Source organism: Artemia franciscana, chromosome 12, assembly GCF_032884065.1.
Source record: "Artemia franciscana chromosome 12, ASM3288406v1, whole genome shotgun sequence".
NCBI classification, from domain to species: Eukaryota; Metazoa; Arthropoda; class Branchiopoda; order Anostraca; family Artemiidae; genus Artemia; species Artemia franciscana.
In genome coordinates this window covers 39216326-39239968 of record NC_088874.1, presented here as the reverse complement: position 1 = coordinate 39239968, position 23643 = coordinate 39216326, and the positions used below count along the sequence as shown (strand labels likewise).

The 23643-nt window shown below is 35.3% G+C and overlaps 1 protein-coding gene across 2 annotated transcripts; it reads left to right on the top strand.

The window, feature by feature from the left end:
* Nucleotides 1–187: 187 nt before the first annotated feature.
* On the top strand, nucleotides 188–18455 carry LOC136034099 (uncharacterized). 2 transcript variants are annotated; one of them, XM_065715229.1, is made up of 3 exons: nucleotides 188–256; nucleotides 12948–13395; nucleotides 18013–18455. In XM_065715229.1, exons 2-3 carry the CDS (start codon nucleotides 13014–13016, stop codon nucleotides 18033–18035), a joined length of 405 nt encoding a protein of 134 aa, XP_065571301.1. In that variant the 5' UTR covers nucleotides 188–256; nucleotides 12948–13013; the 3' UTR covers nucleotides 18036–18455. The 2 variants fall into 2 exon arrangements, with proteins under 2 accessions (XP_065571301.1, XP_065571300.1); XM_065715228.1 differs by lacking the exon at nucleotides 188–256 and having other exon boundaries at nucleotides 12508–13395.
* Nucleotides 18456–23643: the final 5188 nt, after the last annotated feature.

Below are 23643 nucleotides of genomic sequence, written 5' to 3'. Positions count from 1 at the left end.
GAGAAATGGAGTACTTATTGATATTTTTATATCCCTTTGCATACGGATGCAAGCATCAGGTTCTTTCTTCCAATTTTTAGGATAGCAATTTGTATTCTGTCTTCAGCCTGTTTCTATTGCATTCGGCTAAATTTTCAGCTACTTATTTTACAAAATGATGCAATCACTTCTTCATTTTCATCATAAAGCCAAATTACCCGGAGCAGCAATGGCCATGGATTACTTTCATAATTATCCTCTTTAATCATTTTTTTTTGTAAGTGTATCATTCATAATTGAGTGTTCTGAAGGATTTTGAATAGTTGAAGTTTTATAATTATGGTTTTCCAGACGCTACTTTAAACCTTCGTGCGTTGTTGCACTGTTTTTTTTTCTTACTTTTGGAAAGGGGCTATTTTAGGAAAATAAAACTTTCAGTAGTGAATTCAAGGTGAATAAAATAGGTAAAATTCTAGTTAATTGACTTCTTGCTAACTCATAAAGGGTTTAGGTGAGGAAAATGATACTTTCAGTAGTGAATTCAAGGTGAATAAAATAGGTAAAATTCTAGTTAATTGACTTCTTGCTATCTCAGAAAGGGTTTAGGTTAGGAAAATGAAACTTTCAGGGATGGTCTACAGGCTAAAGTATGTCCTGGGAAGGTTTTTTAAAGTATCCACCTCCACTGCTGCTCCCTCTAGAGGGCCCTGAAATTTGCCTATGACAGGTCTATACCTATTGAAATTTTGACAAACAACATTTTACCTTAATTTTCAGTTACTAATTGCTTTTTCTCTGTCTTTAGTTCTGTAAATGCAATTCCTTTTATTCAAGTAGAATTTTGAGCCATATCTAGCCTAAGTTTTTTTGTTCAAAATTTTGGAAATGTGTTTGCATATCTTTAAAACTTATAAAATGGAATTGAGCAAAGTTATGGAGCTGAAAACAATTTTGTTGTACTTCAAATAAGCAGAAGATTTATTTTCCAAGGTCTCACTTTTATAGCACACATATTTTAAAAGGTCATCAAATGTCAGGGCCCTCTAGAGGGAGAAGGAGTGGAGGTAGTTGATTCAAAATACCTTCCTGGAATGCACTTTAGCCTGTAGATTCATCCCTGAAAGTTTCATTTTCCTAACCTTAACCCTTTCTGAGATAGCAGGAAGTCAATTAACTAGAATTTTACCAATACTACTCTGAAAAGGTATTGCTAAGCTTCCATGTTCACCCTCATCTGATTTCTAAGCCTTTAAAATTTGCCTACTTGACAGGTAGGCAACATGGAACTTGCAATGGTAGACATTTTGAAACTTTAAAAAAATAACATTTTGCCTTAATTTTTAGTTATCAATTTCTTTTTCTCTGATTTTTGTTCTGTAAATGCAATTCCTGTTGTTAGAGTAGAATTTTAAGCCATATCAGCAGGTTACTTCTAAATTTAGGAAATGTATTTGTGGCTCTTTAAAACCTCTTAAATTGAGATTGAGTAAAGTTGTGAAGCTGAATACAGTTTTGTTGTATTTCATTTAAGCTGAAGATCTATTTTGCCAGGGTTTACTTTTATATAACAAAATTTTAAAGGTCAGGGCCCTCTAGAGAGAGAAGAAGAAGTGGTGGGTACATCAAAACACCTTCCCTGGAATTTACTTTAGTCTTTAGACCAATCCCTGAAAGTTGCATTTTCATACACTAACTGCTTTCCAAGATAGAAAAAAGCTAAACTAGAATTTTAGTGAGTAAAATTTTAAGCCACATCAATGGTTTTTTTTCTAAATTTAGAAAATGTCTTAATCTTTGAAACTTCATATATTTCAATTGAATAAAGTTGTGAATTTGGAAAACAGGGTATAAGATCCAGACCTATAGACAATAACCTCTGGAAAGGGACCTTGACCCTGTTGGGGACCTACAAGAGTAGGGACTTGGTGGTAAACTCTGTCCCCACTTTATGAGTGGCATCCCTCAAAAAAATTGTAGCTTAGTAAACAACAAAGTATTTGCACATGATCAAAGTCTCTGATTGATGGATAATTCTTCTGCTTTTTTTGGGTACTTTTAGGCTGAAAACCTCTTTTCTATTGGCTTAACTTTTGGCTGCTTGTTTGATAAGCTAAGTAGCCTATGTTATTGATTCCTTATGTTAACAAGGAAAATGCTGATATAATCTGATTACTAATAGAACAGGTAATGGACTGCAAAAACAATGGTTTCAGTTAAGTTTGGAGACCAAACGGTGTGTCACTCCAATTTCCCTTCTTTATCTCATTAGTATTAAAATACACTAATTTTGGAATAGCTTGCACTAATTAATACACTAATCTATGTATAATAATAATCTGCCCTAATTCTCTGCTTTCAGACTGCAGTTTTATATTCACCTTAATAAACCTTTCCAGTATGGTGCCCTCCAATCTTTTTTGTTACTTAAAAAGGTCCCTAGAATGTTTGCTTTTTGTTTCAAAGAGCTCATTTTTGATCTTATAGGACCATTGGGTCCATATGATCAACCTTGCAATATATATATATATATATATATATATATATATATATATATATATATATATATATATATATATATATATATATATATATATATATATAAACATATAAACTTATATCCAGGGTCTACTTTTCTGCCCATCCCCCCCCCAAAAAAAAAAAAAAAATTCAATCGTTTTTATGGCACTTGGTATTAACCAAGTGACATATAGCAATTGCCAATTCTGTCGGTCTGTCTGTCAGTCCTGGTTTTGCTACTTTAGGCACTTCCAGGTAAGCTAGGACAACGAAATTTGGCAAGCGTATCAGGGACCGGACCAGATTAAATTAGAAATAGTCGTTTTCCTGATTTGACCATCTGGAGGGGGGAGTGGGGGGCCGGTTAATTTGCAAAAAATAGAAAAAATGAAGTATTTTTAACTTATGAGTGGGTTACTGGATCTTAATGAAATTTCATGTTTGGAATGATATTTTGTCTCAGAGCTCTTATTTTAAATCCCGACCGGATCTGATGACATTGGGGGGAGTTGGAGGGGGAAAACCTAAAGTCCTGGTTTTGCTAGTTTAGGCACTTCCAGGTAAGCTAGGATGATGAAAGTTAGCAAGTGTATCAGAGACCGGACCAGATTAAATTAGAAATAGTCGTTTTCCCGATTTGACCATCTGGGGGGGGGGGAGTAGGAGCCGGTTAATTTGAAAAAAAAGAAAAAAATGAAGTATTTTAACTTATGAACGGGTGATTGGATCTTAATGAAATTTGATGTTTGGAATGATATTGTGTCTCAGAGCTCTTATTTTAAATCCCGACCGGATCTGATGACATTGGGGGGAATGGAGGGGGGGAAACCTAAAATCTTGGAAAACACAAAGTGGAGGGATCGGGATGAAACTTGATGGGAAAAATAACCGCAAGTCTTAGATACATGATTGACATAATCAGAACTGATTCGCTCTCTTTGGGGTAGTTGGGGGGGGGGGGAGTAATTCTTAAAAATTAGAAAGAATGAGGTATTTTCAACTTACGAACAGGTGATTGAATCTCAATGAAATTTGATGTTTAGAAGGGTATCGTGTCTTAGAGCTCTTATTTTAAATCCCGACTGGATCTGGTGACGGGGGCAGGGAGTTGGTAGGGGAAAACCTACAACTTTGAAAACACTTAGAGTGGAGGGATCAGGATGAACATGGTGGGAAAAATAAACACAAGTCTTAGATAGATGATTAACATAAACGGAACGGATCCGCTCTCTTGGGGGGGGGGGGTATTTTTGAAAAATTAAAAAAAATGAGGTATTTTTAACTTACAAATGGGTGGTCGGATCTCAATGAAATTTGATATTTAGAAGGATATTGTGGCTCAGAGCTCTCATTTAAAACCCGACCGGATCTGGTGACATGTGGGGGGGAGTTGGGAGGGGGAAACCTAGAACTTGGAAAACACTTAGAGTGGAGGGATTGAGATGAAACTTGGTGGGAACAAAAAACACGAGTTCTAGATACATGATTGACATAACGAGAATGGATCTGCTCTCTTTGGGGTAGTTGGGGGGGGGGGTTAATTCTGAAAAATTTGAAAAAATGAGGTATTTTTAACTTACGAGTGGGTGATCGGATCTCCATGAAATTTGATATTTAGAAGGATATCGTGTCTGAAAGCTCTTGTTTTAAATCCTAACCGGATCTGGTGACATTAGGGGAAGTTTGGGGCGGGGAAACCTAAAATGATGGAAAACGCTTAGATTGGAGGGATTGGGATGAATCTTGGTTGGAAAATTAAGCAGAAGTCTTGCAAACGTGATTTAAATAATTGGAACGGATCCGCTCAATTGCGGGGGGGGGGGGTAATTCTGAAAAATAAGAAAAAATGACCTATTTTTAACTTACAAGGGAGTGATCGGATCTTCATGAAACTTCATATTTAGAAGGACCTCGTAACTCAGATATCTTATTTTAAATCTCAACCGGATCAAGCGTAATTGGGGGGGGGCAGTTGGGGGGGGGTTGGAAATCTTATAAAATACTTAAAGCAGTGAGATCAGGATGAAACTGGATGGGAAGAATAGAAACCTGTCTAAGATACGTGACTGACATAACTGGACCGGATCTGCTCTCTTTGGTGGAATTGGGGTGGGGGGGGGGGGTAATTTTGAAAATTGAGGTATTTGTAAGTTACGAAAGGGTGACCAGATCTTAATGAAATTTGATATTTAGAAGGATCTTGTGCTTTAAAGTTATAATTTCAAATTCTGACCAGATCCTGTGACATTCGGGGGAGGTGGAGGGGGAAACCGGAATTCTTGGAAAACATGAAAATTGGGGTATTTATATCTTACGAAAAGATGATCGGATCGTAATGAAATTTGATTTTTAGAAGGAATTCATGTCTCAGAGCTCTTATTTCAAATCCCTACCAGATCTTTTGACATTGGGGGGACTTGGAGGGGGAAATATTGGAAAAACACTTGGAGTGGAGGAATCGGGATTGAGCTTGGTGGATAGAATAAACAAATGTCCGTGATACGTGATTGACAGAATCGTACTGGATTTGCTCTCTTTGGGGGAGTTGGGGGGAGGGGTTCAGTGATTTGGCGAGTTCGGTGCTTCTAGACGTGCTAGGGCGATGAAAATTGGCAGGCGTGTCAGGGAGCTGCACAATTTTACTTGATAAAGTCGTTTTCCCAGATTCGACCATCTGGGGGGCAAAAGGGAGAGGAAAGATTAGAAAAAACTAGGTATTTATAACTTACGAGTGGGTGATCGGATCTTAATGAATTTTGATATTTAGAAGGACTTTGTGACTCAGAGCTCTTATTTTAAATGTTGACCGGCATTAGGCCTCTTATTTTCCTTTTTAAATCAATCTATTGATTCATAGAATTTTGTTAGAGCTCATACCGTATGATCTCTTGGCTCTTAGCTCTTCTCGCCTCGTCACAAGTGTCATATGAGCTCTTAGCTCTTGTTGTTGATGGGAGTTTGAAACCTTCACAGTAAAGGTTGTTGTCATGTTGAATCAATGGTGTTATTTTTGTTGGATTTCTTTTTTTCTTTTGAGGCCCCCCTTTTGAAAGTCAGACTCAATTCTTTTGATGGGTAACAATCAAAATTTTGACATAATTATTTTGTTCAACATAGTTGAAAGATCTGGAAATTATGTGTGAGGAAGACACCTCTCCCCCTCAACAGTCCTAAGGGCAAGGGTTGTAACTTATGCCCAGGAGCATATAAGGTTTATATAGAAAGGGTGATTGTACAAATTTCAGAGAGGGCTCATTGAATTGGTAATCAGAAGTTCTAGTGCCTTTTTAAGATTGAGAGTGATTGGAGGGTGCATACCCCGCCCCACATGCACACACTTTATATTTTCACTAAATGTAACTTAGAAATTTTTAGATGACCAGTTGTTGCTTCAGAAACTTCAAAAAGGCTTTCAAAAACTGTCATCCTATTGACAGTTTGATCTATTATTTTATTTTGTTATTGTTCCGTTTTCTTAAGTGCCTTGTTCGTTTGTCTTTGGATTTCATCAGTCATTATGTTTCTTTCTTTGGCCAAAAATGTACTATCCAAAAACTTGTGGATTCTCAATAAACCGAAACGCAGTCAATAAATTATAATTTGTACATACCCCACATGTAACTCCTAAATATGTTATCTAGTCTTTTCCTTAGTCGAATTAGTGTCTGAACAAATCCTGGTATTATATGAGATTTTCACACGATTATGAGATTGATAATGATGGATGATATGACTTGACGCCCTTTATCTCTGAAGTCACTTAAGCCTCTAGGCTTTTTTGTTTATGTTTTTTTAGATATGAATTACTGGAGCTTTTTCTAAGCTTGCAAGATGGGCTAATAACTTCACCAAAGTAGCCTTTGATAACGAACCCTTACGCTCATAATCCATATGTCACTGTTGCGGTAGTAAAACCAACCTAATAAAGAACAATCTTTGGGCCATAGAAACCGAAAATTTTTAACAAAAATTTGTTCTTTAAAAATGCTCAACTAAAAGAAATCCAGGAGTGGTAACTTTAATTCACTTTTAACTCGACTGTAATGTGTAGTTTCGAAATTTTGAAAAAGAAAAAAAAACCTGAAATCTCTGGAAAATGGCCTCAGATCTAGAAATTACCATTGGAATTGCCATGTTCAAAAACTTTTCATTGGATGTTTATAGCCTTTCTTCTCCAGATTCAGAAAATTGAACACACTATTGTGTATCATTTTTTTTTCTCTGTGTCCTTAGGGAATCATAGGATTAGTTTCCAGAACGTGTAGAGCTATGAGGCTGGGTAAACTTTATTTACTAAGGTATTTTTAAGGGGATTCTATGGTATAAATATGAGTTCGATTAATTGGTTAGAATGGTTCCAGATGCAGTGGATAGACATTTCCATCAAATTTGTCTAATGTCCATCATGTTATAAATTTATTGCTATGCTTACGCAATGCCTTATTTCACAATGGTATATTGCTCTGGACCTAGATTACGAAATGTGGGGTTTCGAGTTCAAGTCTTACGCTCTTGCTTTTTTCTGCGAATAGTGTCAAAGTAGGATTTATACTCTCCTCATCATCAATCAAGACCACGACTGTGAAACAAGAATATGGTTTCAAATTCATGCCAATCAGAAAACAAGTAGAAAGCAATTTTACTGACGATATGTTTTAAAACAACCTAGGGTAAATTAAAGTCCAACTCCAAGGCAAATGGCAAGAGCTGCTGATGATTAAAGCCCTTCGTATTACCAGCCGGAACGTCTTCCCGCTTCCTATACAGTGGAATAGTTGAAAAAAGAAGGAAAAAAAATGCTTTGGTTGGTTTAGTTTATTACAATAGTACTATTTAATATTTATCAGACGGAAACTTATAAGTTCATAATTTAAGGATCTTGCAACAGCTTTATCATGAAGTAGGTTTTCCATTGATTTCTTGGTGCAAGATAGGTCTATCTTGGTTCAAGATAGGTCTTGAATTGTTCGCGAGAGGTCGTGGGTCCAACTTTTATATTCTAATGTTCTTATTTTGTGCATGGTGCCAAAGATGAAAATTGGTAGGAAATTCATTTTTTTATTTCTCTTTAGCCTGTAAATTACAAAAAAATTTATGATTTCTTTCAAGAAAACTGGGGCCAAAACCAAAGTCTAATTACCTCGATTCAGAACTGGTAGCTGTTCTTAAAGTAAACTTAAAAATGATTCGTAATTATTGTAATCTCGTACTCTCTGCTTTTGTTCTAACCTTCTCTCCGCACAAAAGAGGCTATTTGCTAACATGCACATTTAATCTGTTGGAAATTAAAACAGGCACATATTTAACAAGAAAAGAACTACGTTTTTGAGTGAAAGTTAAGAGCGAAGTTGAAAGTCGAAACGAACAAAAATGATCACGATTGAATTCCTGCGATATACTACTCTTTAGAATTAACTATACGCATTTTACTGAAACATGAAACAGAAAAGTGCAAAGATAAATCTCTTTATCAACTAAGGTTTCTGAATCACACTGTTATTCTTAGTTTTCTTTTTCAGTAAATGGCCAATAATTAATTTTGAATAGTAGCATGTCGTATGGGTTGAATGGAGATCATTTTTGTTCGTTTTAAACTTCTACTTGTAACTTTTTGGCTTGTTACTTTTATTCAAAAAGGGCAGTTTTTTCGTGGTAGTCAAACAGTTCGTGGTAAAGAACTGTAGTAAGAAGCGACCCAGCTCAATAGTAAACAAAACTCTAAAAAATGGGAGTTTTGATACTAAAAGATACATCAAAAGAATCGGCTTTTTATCCTGATTTTAAATATACAAGTTTCATTAAATTTAGTTTTCGTCATCAAAAGTTATTAGCCTGAGAAAATTTGTCTTATTTTTGAAAATAGGGGGACCCCCCCCCCTAAAACCTATTTTGGAAAATAGGGGGAAAGTCATAGAATCTTAACGAAAATCACACCATCGCATTCAACGCATCAGAATGCATAATTCAACGCAACGCATTCACGCATAATTCTGACAAATTAGAAAAATGAGGTATTTTTGTATTAAATCCCAACCGGACCTGGTGAAGGGGAAGTTGGGGGTGGGGCGGAACCTAAAATCTTGGAAAATGCCTAGAGCGGTGGGATCGGGATGAAACTTGGTGGGAAAAATAAGCAAGTCCTAGATAGGAGATCGACATAACTGGAACGGATCTGCTCTCTTTTGGGGGGGGGGTTTCTGTTTCCCCCTCCAACTCCCCCCAATGTCAACAGATCTGGTAGGGATTTGAAACAAGAGCTCTGAGACCTGAGTTCCTTCTAAATATCAAATTTCATTAAGATCCGGTCACCCGTTCTTAAGTTACAAATGCCTCATTTTTTCTAATTTTTCCGAATTGGTCCAAATATAAAATAGCCTAGGCTATTTTAACAATGGATTTTTAACCAAGAACTTTTATTGTGTGTTATTGTTTATTATTTTCTTTGCTGAAGACAACCCTTAGTTATAGGGCCGAAACATTCAAATAGATTTTGTTCGTTCACTGTCTTGGGAAAAAGTCTTCATTATTCTCTCTTCTGTATTTATGGCACTTGGTATTAACCAAGTGACATATAGCAATCGCCAATTCTGTCGGTCTGTCTATCGGTCCCGGTTTTGCTACTTTAGGCACTTCCAGGTAAGCTAGGACAATGAAATTTGGCAAGCGTATCAGGGACCGGACCAGATTAAATTAGAAATAGTCGTTTTCCCGATTTGACCATCTGGGGGGGGGTCTCGGTTAATTCGCAAAAAATAGAAAAAATGAAGTATTTTTAACTTATGAGCGGGTGATTGGATCTTAATGAAATTTGATGTTTGGAATGATATTGTGTCTCAGAACTCTTATTTTAAATCCCGACCGGATCTGATGACATTGGGGGGAGTTGGAGGAGGAAAACCTAAAGTCCCGGTTTTGCTACTTTAGGCACTTCCAGGTAAGCTAGGACGATGAAATTTGGCAAGCGCATCAGGGACCGGACCAGATTAAATTAGAAATAGTCGTTTTCCCGATTTGACCATCTGGGGGGGAGTGGGGGCCGGTTAATTCGGAAAAAATAGAAAAAATGAAGTATTTTTAACTTATGAGCGTGTGATTGGATCTTAATGAAATTTGATGTTTGGAATTATATTGTGTCTCAGAGCTCTTATTTTAAATCCCGACCGAGTCTGATGACATTGGGGGGAGTTGGAGGGAGGAAACCTAAAATCTTGGAAAACACTTAAAGTGGAGGGATCGGGATGAAACTTGATGGGAAAAATAAGCGCAAGTCCCAGATACATGATTGACATAATCGGAACTGATTCGCTCTCTTTGGGGTAGTGGGGGGGGGGGAGTAATTCTTAAAAATTAGAAAAATGAGGTATTTTCAACTTACGAACGGGTGATCGGATCCCAATGAAATTTGATGTTTAGAAGGATATCGTGTCTTAGAGCTCTTATTTTAAATCCTGACCGGATCTGGTGATGGGGGCTGGGAGTTGGGAGGGGGAAACCTAAAACTTGGAAAACACTTAGAAATACTGTTTTTAAGGTAAAAAGCAAGTTGAAAACGTTTAGTTATCACTAATAAATTAATTATCGCTGCATTCCAAATATTGCTTCAGCTAATGATTTATCAAGTCTTAAAACTATTAGAGTAAGACAGATTTAGAGCAATTAGAGTAAGCTATTTTAGCATATCAATAGCACTACAAACTTAAAAGATAAGAATCGCTAGGACGAAATAGGAAAATATACTTTTATATCCTAGAAGGTATACCAAAGATAGGTAAAACGTTAAAGAATACGGTATTAGACTTTACAGTCATCACCGGTGGTGCTGATCTCCGTTTCTTGGTCCTTCTGCCAGGAAGTGCAATAGGGGGGGGCTGGGGGCCAACCATCCTGTGCTTTTGCACACCCTTCCTGTTTACCTTCCCCAGATTTCTCCTGGTACCCATTTAGAACTGGTTGGACTCTGGCTGAGCTTAGAGTGTCACGCCACTGACCCCCGTCCCAAACTAAATAATTGGGTACACTAGGATTCGAACCCTTGCCCTCTCAGACAAAGGATCCTGAATCTGGCACACCAACCCACTCGGCCAGGTTGGCTCCAAATCCCAAAGATAGAGAGGGTAAAAAAAACTTTTTTTTTATTTCCAAATGCATGAAAAGGTACAATAAAGAAATCTGCCCCCTCCCCCCAAAAAAAATCATTGACATTTTTAAGGGCTAAAAGAAAAGTGTTGGGCAGTCGTGGCATGTTCTGTAACCATTCAAGGACGATTTTCCATGGCATGATCGCTCCGAAGTTTCATTTTTAGTTTAAAAATGAATTTCAATTTGATTTGATAAAATGAATCGTAATCGTTTTCTTTTATGTTCTCTATTTGATATTTTACTTATATTTTTAATGTTATTTTAAGTTTTCTCTGTGAAATTCTGTTAGTTGGACATTCGAATTCTGGTCTAATTAACATGACGAATATTAACGTAAGCCAAGATGCCAACACTTACACTTAATAAAAACCTGTGATACGGAGACCACTAGTTAAACAAAGAAAGTATTTATTGGTAAATAGGGAGTAATTTTAGAATTGATTTTATATTTAAATGACAAAATTTTGTTCCAACAAACTGGTATTTAGTCTTACTGATATGATATCTAAGAAAACGCACGTTCTATTTTGATATTGATTTATTACAATAAAATTCTGAAAGAACTTCTAAATTGTAGTTACATGCTGAAGGGGAGGAGGGCGAAGTCAAATAGTGGAAGCACAGTATTTTTTTTTTTTTTTGTGCAAAGTATATTTTGTAGGACAAACAAGAAGAGAGGTGGTGGAAGCAGCTTATTAAATGTGGTTAAATGCAGACGCAAACGCATGTTCTATTTTGAGATTGATTTATAACAGTAAATTTCTGAAAAACTTCTAAATTGAAGTTGCATGCTGTAGTTAGTCACCATTTTTTTTTTCAATATAGGTTTGCAAACACCAAAAACAAGAAGAACAAAAGGGAATTTCTCAAGACATTCTAATTTGTCTCCCACTGTCTTGAGAAAGTCCCTATTGCTCGTCTTGTTTTTGGTGTTTGTGATGGAAAGGCAGTTTGGTCTTCGTCTCTATTTATTTTTTTTTTCTTTAATGTGGTCACCGGTTCCTGAGACAAGTGAGAGTTTCTAGAGTCATGTCAAGTTGTTCTAGTGCTGCTCGTCTTTGTGAAATTACATATTCAATAAAAAAATATTATTAAAATAATCAAAATAGTTAATCTTGGTGTATAGACTTCCAACAACAAAAATTGTTGTATTTTCTATTAACATATTTTAAATCCACAGGTCTGGTGCGTCAAGGTCAAACAATTGTTCCAAAATTTTAAACTATTTGTCAGATAAGATGTTTGTATTATTACAATTAGACTCAAAAAAGTTAATAATAATCACTAAGTGTTAATAAAGTTTTCATTTCTAGCTTTGATTCATGAAATTTTTCACTCGTGTTACAGGGACTACTAACTGAGTTAATTCTAAAGGAATTTGATTTTTGTTTTAAGTATTATCAGGCACGTACGTAGATTTTTTTGCGTTTATTCAGTATAAGTATTGGGAATTTTAAATTATTTGTCAGATGAGATGTTCGTATTATTACAATAAGAATCAAAGTAATTAACAATAATCACTAAATGTTATTATGTTTTCATCTCCAGCTTTGGTTCGTGAAATTCCTCACTCGTATTTGAATGTTTACCACTAATTGGGTCAAGTTCATTCTAAAAGACTTTAATTTTTGTTTTAAGTATTATCATATTTTTTTTGGGGGGGGGGAGGTCAATGATAAAACAAACTATTTGATTATGTGAATAAGAAATCTAGGGCATAGTTGTTTTTTTTTTTGGGGGGGGTGCCCCCCCCCGTCTCTCTCGCACACATCACTGAGTCTAATAATAGGAGAAAGTATCTCTAGTCAAATAGATGGATTCTAGTTCCTTAATTGAGCTAAATGTGAATTTATGAATGACATATATATAATAATAACGGGGCAACAGAATATGCAAACGGTTGAAGAGAGATGAAATTGAAAGGAGAATCAAAAAGCTGAAAAATAGAACAAGTGGACAAACAATAAGGGAGAACTGATGGAACAAAAGAAAAAAAAAATCTATAAGTAGCTTCGTTACAACTTTTAGTACTTTCTAGTGAGAATGTATAGTGTTGAAAATGACCCCCCTCTTGCGAACATCCCTGAGTCTATTAACAGGACATATCTTCTTTCTAGTGAATTCTAGTTCCTTAGTGGGAATAAATATGAATGTATGAATTGTAGATATTTAATAATAATACAAAGGGACAAATAATTAGAAGAGATGGAACAATAGAAAGAAAAATTGCTATAAGTAGTGTTGTCACAAATTTGTTTTTTTCAAGTTAGGATATATAGTGGCCAATGCATATATTTATTTTTTGGGTCCAGCATATCTTGTCAGACCAGTGGGACGTTATTCTGGAGTGCAAAGTATGCAGAAACCAGTTCCGAGGTATGGCAAATTTCACATGTCATCAACCTTATTGTAAAATATATTATCCCGAACCATCTCAGAGACTTTCTGATGAGGCCACTTCCTCAACAAGCGTACCAACTGCTAGTGTAAAAAACAAAAAAATAAGGATTGTTGAAAAACCTTTAGAAAAGCGAGATGTTCCAGTCGAAGGTCAAACCAGTCGAAGGTCATTAGTTTTCAAACCAGCCATCAATTATACAGAAAGTATTCAGGAAGTATTTAAAAATATTCAGAAAGATCTTGCCAATGGGAATTCAATGCGGCTGGTTAATAGTGTCAAATTAGTTTTTCAAAGCTTTAATGGTGCCAATATAAATGAAGATGTGGAAATTTCTGGAAGAAAACCTAAGTGCACGAAATGTGAGTTCTTTTTCTTGCTTTGTCGCCTTTTTTTATTTTTATATAATTATTTTTTAGTACTGTGTAATCATGCTTTTTGTAGTTTTTATGGCACTTGGTATTAACCAAGTGACATATAGCAGTCGCCAATTCTGTCGGTCTGTCGGTCTGTCTGTCGGTCTGTCTGTCGGTCTGTCTGTCGGTCTGTCTGTCGGTCCCGGTTTTGCTACTTTAGGCACTTCCAGGTAAGCTAGGACGATGAAATTTGGCAAGCGTATCAGGGACCGGACCAGATTAAATTAGAAATAGTCGTTTTCCCGATTTGACCATCTGGGGGGGAGTGGGGGCCCGGTTAATTCGCAAAAAATAGAAAAAATGAAGTATTTTTAACTTATCAGCGGGTATTTGGATCTTAATGAAATTTGATGTTTGGAATGATATTGTGTCTTAGAGCTCTTATTTTTAATCCCGACCGGATCTGATGACATTGGGGGGAGTTGGAGGGGGAAAACCTAAAGTCCCGGTTTTGCTACTTTAGGCACTTCCAGGTAAGCTAGGACGATGAAATTTGGCAAGCGTATCAGGGACCGGACCAGATTAAATTAGAAATAGTCGTTTTCCCGATTTGACCATCTGGGGGGGGGGAGAAGGGGCCGGTTAATTCGGAAAAATAGAAAAAATGAAGTATTTTTAACTTATGAGCGGGTGATTGGATCTTAATGAAATTTGATGTTTGGAATGATATTGTGTCTCAGAGCTCTTATTTTAAATCCCGACTGGGTCTGATGACATTGGGGGGAGTTGGAGGGGGGAAACCTAAAATCTTGGAAAACACTTAGAGTAGAGGGATCGGGATGAAACTTGATGGGAAAAATAAGCGCAAGTCCCAGATACATGATTGACATAATCGGAACTTATTTGCTCTCTTTGGGGTAGTTGGGAGGGGGGGAGTAAGTCTTAAAAATTAGAAAAATGAGGTATTTTCAACTTACGAACGGGTGATCGGATCTCAATGAAATTTGATGTTTAGAAGGATATCGTGTCTTAGAGCTCTTATTTTAAATCCCGACCGGATCTGGTGATGGGGGCGGGGAGTTGGGAGGGGGAAACCTAAAACTTGGAAAACACTTAGAGTGGAGGGATCGGGATGAAACATGGTGGGAAAAATAAACACAAGTCCTAGATAGATGATTGACATAAACGGAACGGATCCGCTCTCTTTTGGGTAGTTGGGGGGGGGGGGGTTAATTCTGAAAAATTAGAAAAAATGAGGTATTTTTAACTTACGAATGGGTGATTGGATCTCCATGAAATTTGATTTTTAGAAGGATATCGTGGCTCAAAGCTCTTATTTTAAATCCTGACCGGATCTGGTGACATTGGGGGAAGTTTGGGGTGGGGAGACCTAAAATGATGGGAAACCCTTAGATTGGAAGGATTGGGATGAAACTTGGTTGGAAAAATAAGCAAAAGTCTTGCATACGTAATTTACATAATTGGAACGGATCCGCTCAATTGCGGGGGGGGGGGGGGTAATTCTGAAAAATAAGAAAAATAACGTATTTTTAACTTACGAAGGAGTGATCGGATCTTCATGAAACTTCATATTTAGAAGGACCTCGTAACTCTGATATCTTATTTTAAATCTCAACCGGATCAAACGTAATTGGGGGGGGGACAGTTGGGGGGACCGGAAATCTTAGAAAATACTTAAAGCGGTGAGATCAGGATGAAACTGGATGGGAAGAATAGAAACCTGTCTAAGATACGTGACTGACATAACTGGACCGGATCTGCTCTCTTTGGTGGAATTGGGAGGGGGGAGGTAATTTTGAAAATTGAGGTATTTGTAACTTACGAAAGGGTGACCAGATCTTAATGAAATTTGATATTTAGAAGGATCTTGTGCTATAAAGTTTAACTTTAGGTTCTGACCTTCTCACAAGTGCCAAATGAGCTCTTGGCTCTTCCGACCTCGTCCAAATGAGCTCTTGGCTCTTCCGACCTCGTACCATATGAGCTCTCGGCTCTTCCGACCTCGTCACAAGTGCCATATGAGCTCTTAGCTCTTGTTATGTAATGATTTTGTATAGTATTTTTTATAATTGTCATGTAATTATTCTTTTTTAATTCCTTATATGATATTAATAGTTCTTTATAATAGTTTTCATAATTCTTGTTTAACAATTGACTTCTTTATAATTCTTTGCAACTCTTAACATTAGTTTTCTATAAATCTTTTTTAATAATTCTATATTTCTAGGACAAAACAAGTACACCAAATGTGACTTCTTTTTGCTGCTTTGGCTCTGTTTTTTATATTTCTAATCACTATCTTTATTAGTGAGCAATAATTGTGCATTTATTTATTTTTTCTCGAAAAAACCTCAGTATTTCTCCGGGAAAATTGTTATCCTGGAAATTTCTGGCCTAAAAAAAACGATCTGTATAGGTCAGAAGTTTGAAAAAAGTCATTAAGAGCCTCAATTGTGGAAAAAATAATATTTATTTAAGTGACGTCATATTTATGAATACATTCAAAACGCATATTTACGTCATATTTGCCTCAGTAGTGGTTGTATCGTTTTAAGTGTCTATGATGAAGGCAAAATTAAAGAAGAAATAAATGATTGACAAGAAAAATCATATGATTCATGTCATATTTATGAGTAAACTACATTCTGAGAGAATAAATTATATTACCCCCCAATGGAGTGAACGTTTCCCTTTTATATCTATGATGCATACGCCATTTCAAAAGGAACATAGCTAAGTATAAAATGCCAAGTGTAATTAGTCTATTTACAAAAGGCGTTTTAAGTAGTTTCATAATGCCTAGAGTAAGTAGACCTAGTAAAGAGAGTAATTATAATGTCTAGAGGACAAATGAAGAACCTAGGACATCAAACATGACAAGACCAATCTGATCTTTCATACAGTTTTGCAATTACTAGTTTTTGCTGTTTACGTATTTTAATGTCTTTTCATACTACAAGCGGTTCAAAGATATTTCATTATTAAAGCTAGTCCAATTTCTAACAACGATATGTACAAAGCTTCAACTTTTGGTTCTTTTTTTTAAGGTTTTTATGCCACTTGGTATTAACCAAGTGACATATAAAAATCGCAAATTCTGTCAGTTGGTCTGTCGGGGATTTGCTAGTTAGGCACTTCCAAATAAGCTAGGCGAATGAAATTTGGCAGGCGTATCAGGGGCCGGACCAGCTTAAATTATAAGTAGTTGTTTCCCCAATTTGATCATCTGGGAGGGAGTGGGGGCCGGTTATTTTGGATAAAATAGAAAAAATGAAGTATTTTCAACTTACGAGCGGGTGATCAGATCTTAATGGAATATTATGTTTGGAAGAATATCATGTCTCAGAGCTCATTTTTAAAATCCTGACAGGATCTGATGAGATTAAGGGGAGTTGGGGGGGGGGGCGCTAAAATCTTGGAAAACCCCTAGAGTGGACGGATCAGGATGAAACTTGGCAGAAAAATAAGCTGAAGTCCTAGATACGTGATTGAAATAACTGGAACGGACCTGCTCTCTTTGGGGGAGTTTGGGGGGGGGTGGGGGGTTAATCCTGAAAAATCACAAAAATGAGGTAGGCTATTTTTAACTTACGAAGAAGTTATCGGATCTTATGAAATTAGATTTTTTGTAGGATATTATGTCTCAGAGATATTTTTTTAAATCCCGACCTGATCCGGTGACATTGGGGGGAGTTGAGGTGGTGGGGGACCTAAAATCTTGGAAAATGCTTAGAGTGAAGGGATCAGGATGAAACTTGGTGGGAAAAATAAGTACAAGTCCTAGCTACGTGATTGACATAACTGGAACGGATCCGCTCTTTTTGGGGGAGTTGGGGGGGGGGGTTAATTCTGAAAAATTAGGTATTTTTAACTTAAGAAGGAGTGATCGGATCTTAATAAAATTTCATATTCAGAAGGACCTTGTAACTTGGATATATTATTTTAAATCCCGACCGGATCCAGTGTCATTGGGGCAAGGGGGTACCGGAAATTTTGGAAAATGCTTAAAGTGGAGAGATCAGGATGAAACTTGGTGGAAAGAATAAGCACACAAGTCCAAGATAGGTGACTGACATGACCGGACCGGATCCGCTCTCTTTGGTGGAGTTGGGGGGGGGGAGTGATTTGGGAAAATTAGAAAAAATGAAGTATTTGTAACTTACGAACGGTTGATCAGATCTTAATATAATTTGATATCTAGAAGGATTTTGTGCTTTAAAACTCAATTAAATCCCGACCAGATCCGGTGACATTGAAGGGAGTTGGAGGAGGAAGCTTGGAATTCTTGAAAAACGTGAAATCGAGCTATCTTACGAATGTGTGATCGGATCTCAATGAAACTTGATATAGAAGAATCCTATGTCTCAGATGCTCCGTTTTCAATTCGAATCGGATCTGGGGACATAGAGGGTTGGAGGGGGGAAACAGAAACAGGAAACTGGAAATATTGGAAAACGCTTAGAGTGGAGATATCGGTATGAAACTTGATGGGAAGAATAAGCACAAGTTATAGATACGAGATTGGAAAAACAGTTTCTCCCCTAAACGGAAAAACATATTGTCTATTGTCTGCAAATGATTGACTTTTCTTTTCTTTTCTAGATAATGAAGTAGCTGGGCAGTAAATTTCGGAACTCTCTGTATAAGCCTGTTCTCTGTTGCATTCGTCTTTTTGTGTATAGACGCTTATTTTTACATAAAAAGACAGTGCAGCAGAACTGGTTTCTTATAATTTTTAAGTTTAAATAAAAAAAAACAAGGGTTCTAAACCTCAAGTTAAATAGAATCTCAGTAAAATTCGCGTTTATTTTTTTTGCTCCCCTTTTTATATTTTACTAAAAAAAATAGAACCCTAAAAATTTTTTTAATCAATTTTGCTTCAATTTTTGCTCATCCTTAACCTAACGAATTTACTGCTCATTGAAGCTGTGCAATTATGTGGCCTCTGCTCCTGCCAAAGAACCTCTTCCTGACTCAACATACACCAACATTTTTTATTTTATATTTTAATATAAATTTAATCAATAAAATATTGTTTCTTTGTATTCTTGCAAACTGCTTGTTGTTCTTAGAGCTAGGGATAGTTCATAGTGTTCCAACAGAAATTGTTGGAACACTAATAAGGTAAAATACTATAAAAAAAAATATCGTACAGAAATGTAGGTTTCTGAATCTTTATTTGAAGAAAAAGTTGTATTGGAAATCTAATAGCCCCATCCCCCTTTTCCCCCTGATAATTGATCGAGGGATGTACCTTTTAAGATATTACAATCATTCTCAAAGGGTTAATAGGTAATATGGAAAAGAGGATAGTGACAGATATCCGAAGCACTTTTAATACTTCTTTTCCTTAATAGCAGACTCACTTTTAAGATTAATAATGTTTTTAGTAATGTAGTAATACTTTAGTTTCTTTGCATATTACCTTGACATTTCTGTTCGGACAGAGTCTTTTTTGGTTAACCAACCTTTTATTGTTTGAATTACTTAGTTCAGGAATACCAAGTGATATTAGATATGATGTAGCCATCCAAATGTCTGTCAACGACAAGAAATAAAAAGAACGAAAATGAAAATGATAAGAAAAGATAAAAAGAACTATAAAAAAATAATGGACATGACGTTTATAGTGTTTTTTCAGGGTTTGGTAAATGGAAAAAATATTTTTTAAATCCTTGCAAATAATCCACTCCCTCGTTCCCAAGATAATTTCTGCCAAAATTCAAAAAGAGATGTCAATTTGTGACGTAAGCACGATATCCACTCTTGAATTTGTCAATTTTAGCGAAAACCACTTTTGCGTCCTATAAGTTGTTTATTTATTAAAATAATTTGATACATATTACGTGATCAAATTTAAATTAACTAATAATAAAAATGGCCACCGGGCCTGACAAAGAACATAAGAATTATCAAAGCTTTTTTATGAAGTTACGAGAAATGGAGTATTTATTGATATTTTTATATCCCTTTGCATACGGATGCAAGCATCAGGTTCTTTCTTCCAATTTTTAGGATAGCAATTTGTATTCTGTCTTCAGCCTGTTTCTATTGCATTCGGCTAAATTTTCAGCTACTTATTTTACAAAATGATGCAGGGTGCGTTTGTTTACTTGTCCGATTACTAATCTGATTAATCCAAGCGTTTTTTGAGACACATTTGACGTCAGAGGTTAGTCGGATTATCCCCACAAACGCTCAGGATTACTTGTCCGTGGGCTGGCACTTTATAACCCCCAAATAAAAAGATTATTTGAGGATTGTGACGTCAATGCTATATATTTTTTTAAATGGATAAACATGTGAAATCGTTAAGTCTAGAGAAAAGACAAGGAAACTGTAAATAATAGAAATAATCTTAGCTTTTCAGTGACCTGTAAGTAATATTATGCATATTCCTTAGTATCTAAAGGGTTTTTGGTGTTCTAGGCCTGTCTTGCATAGGCTAAGCTTCATAAGGAGTCAGAAGAAAAGTTTTTTTGTTATTAAAAAGGTTGATTCTTAGGGAGGCAGCTATCACATTGGTGAGTTAGTCAAGTGTTATTATATCAAACAGGCCTAGTTTCTAAACCATCCTATAATTATTAGTTGGAAAAAATTTAGAATGATTAGGCCAATACCTATAGCCTTTTATATAGTCTATATTTGTTGAGATTGCTATTTAAACTGGATTTTTAAGATACAGTAGGGGTAAAATTTTACTTTAGCTACTTTTGGCTATCTTTGAAAGAGGTTAGGCTAGGAAAATGAAACTTTCAGGGATGTGTCTACAGGCTAAAGTATGTCCCAGGAAGGTATTTTGAAGTACCTACTTCTACTTCTTTTCCCTCTAAAGGGTCCTGAAATTTTTGGGTGCCTTATTTTTTGGTTATCAGTTTCTTTTTCTCTGGCCTTAGTTCTTAATTATTCTGGCCTTAGACAACTCCTGTTGATTGAGCAGAACTTTAAGCCATAACACTGTTTTTTTTCTAATTCTAGAAATAATCTTTTATGCCACCTCATTATAGGTTAAATATATGGCTTATATTATTTATTCTCCATGAATTTTTGTTTTATTTGATTTCATTGATGTCAGTTGCTTTCTGTTAAAAATACATTTATTTTTTTACATCAAGCTTCTTCTATCATGAAAAAATTTGAACTGTTTTTCTTTTAACATGTTGTATAAAATGTAAAGGAATACCTGGCCCTTCATTTCACAGATTCAACTAAAAGTATTTGAGGCATCTTACATCAAAATTCATTTGACACATTTTAATGATTTTTTTTAGATGACATAGGACACCATTAAAGTTTTGCATTTGCTTTTTTAAAAATTGTCTTAAAAAGTGCCAAGTTTAGAGAGTTATGTTAATATTTTTCTTGCTAATGAGTATAATTGTTTTTAAAATTCCTTCTGTTTAAAGCATTTTAGAGAGATTCTGAGCCAACCATGGGTATATTGTTGTTACAAATGATTTTTCTCAAATGGGCTTGTGGAAAACAAGTAGAACATATAATTTCTCTTTTTTTATTATTTCAAAACCAGAATATCACAAAACTAAGCATTAATATTGCTGATTGTACCTTAAGTAAATACAATCCCTGATGGAGTTTTGTTGATACCTGTTTAAAAATTTATTTGTCTTAATGAAATACATATTGTTTGTGGGACAGCAATGAGCAACTATGACTTGAGTTATTTTTTTTTTTTTTTCAATATTTTCTTTTTTCCAAATAATTTTTGTTCTCTGGTGACATTTGTGTTCCTTCCTAAGTGGCTGGCACTCTAGGTTGAGAATCTTTTATCCAAAGGGCACAGGTTTAATTTCTGGCATTAGCAGTTTATTTGGTTTGGGACAAAGGTCAGTGATTTAACTCTGTAAGTTCAGCCAGAATTGGCCCAAACTTAACAGGTTACCTAGAGAAATCTGGGGTCAGTAAGCAGGAAGGACATGCAAAAGCATAGGATGACTGGCCCCTAGCTTCCTATTGCACTTCCTGTCTAAAGGATTACCTGGTCCTTTACTAGGCTTCTGACTTAGCCATAGGAGCTTTCTTTTAAACCCATTAAATATAAGTACAAAGGAAGAAATGCCAGCAAGGTGGTCCTTCCCTTTCAATTAATTTTTGATGTACAGACAACAGTATAGGTCATAAGAATTGGCTGGTGAATGTTTTGCAAGGTTTAAAAATTTAGGGCAATTGCTCAGGTTGGCAACTGAGCACAAAAGTAAAATTTTGTGAATGGTTTTTCTTTGTGAATGTTATATTTATGTCATGTCCAGAATTTTAAAGTTAATCTTCATTGTTTTTTTTTAATTTCCATGGCCCTAGGACTTTAGTGTATTAAAACCTACCTATGTCCATCCATTTTCTTTTAAACAGAGAGGAGTTCTATGTTTCCTAGCTTCAATAAATTTATATGCAATTTTGAGACCAGGGTTACAAAGTAGGTCAAAACTTGCAAGTGGAACTATGATATGACTAATTAATTTGTAAGAAATGTATATCAATTTAAAGATTAAAAACATATGTAGAAAACAAACAAGACAAATAAATAAAAGTATCCCTTTACAACCATTTAATTAAGTGTAACAAATGTAGATTATCCCTAAGATTGAAATGAACAAAGCTTCAATTATGAATCTGTTTTCTTTAAACAGACTGAAGGGACAAACCTCCAAGCTATGACAAATTCAATCTCACTTTTGATCTCTTTCCTTTTCAATAGGAACTTTCTTTGGATTTTTTTTCAACCAAGTAAAAACAGTAGGGACATGATCAGGTATAAGTGACCTTCCACTAAGCCTACATACCCAGGGGAAAATTGTGCAGCTATACTAATAATTGGTAATTTTTTTGTTGTTCATATGTTTGATTTACAAATAAAGTGAACATACTCCTTGATGCCCTTTTTTATTTTTTACGAACATAATAAGTGCTTCAAGAACAAGTTTTTGAGCTCTTGAAAATGACCAAAGTATACTCAAATAGTTTTTGGGTATAAGAAAGCTTAAAACATTGATCTCAAACTTACTGTTTCATTATTAATCCATTTTTTACATGTTGTATAATCTATGAGCACTGATTTTCCACAATTAAGTTGGATTAATAAATTTTACAATATTATGCTGTATTTCTTCTTCTTTGATGCCAAATTTTCAATTAAGGTACGTGTTTTTGGTCATTTTTGACAAAATAATGTATGTTTTTCACTGCCAAAATTTGTTAGGTTAAGTAAGGTCAAAAAGTGCTTAAACTTGAACTAGCAAAATAAGCAATTATTATATTTGTAAAGAACATACAAAAAGGCATCAAGTGGTATATTCACTTTATTTGTAAATCAAAATATGAACAACAATAAATTCACCTCTAACATGCCTAATTTGCAAACATATAGCCCAAATTATATATTTCCAATGTTTTCTGCCACCTGTTACTTGTTTTTCCAGTTCTTGTTTTGCCACAGTTGCCTCAATTAACAGGTACAAGGGTTGAGGGATAGATTGGCAGAATCAATAGAAAATATGTAATTTCAGCTATAGATTTCCATATTAGGAGGGTTGGGGCTAAAGTAGAGCAGGGCTGCATGTAGAAAGCTATAATTATTATGTAAATTACAAAGAATCATCTTTTTTAAACAGGTTTTCTTCTATAGGTCTACAGGTCCTTCTCTTGGCTTATACCACATCAAGCATTATATAACCAAAGAAGAATAAGTAGCAAAAAGCTATATATACATAAGCACATGTTATTTAACAATGACTTCTCTAGTGCTTAACTATGACCCCTTAGTAATATTAACAAGAAACAAGGGTAAAACTGGTGCAAACAGTATTACTGGCTTTCATATAAAGTGAATATACCACTTGATGCCTTCTTATATGCTCTTTACAAATATAATAATTTCTTCTACTGCAAATTCAGATTTAAGCACTTTTTCACCTCTTGACCTCTTAAAAATGACCTATAAATGGAGTCATTACAAATCTGTAATAGTTTAGAAACAAATTTGGGCTATATATTTGCACATCAGGGGGGTGGGGGTAAAGCATAGCATATATTATATACGTAAACTAACCATTGCTGTTTTTTTTTTAATGTGTTTGTGCACATCAAATTTTAATGAAAAGAGAAATCACCAGTGCAACAGCACACACATAAAAAAATTCAAGCAATGGTTAGTTTACATATTTAATATATGCTGCACTTTACCCCCACCCCCTGATGTGCAAATATATAGCCCAAATT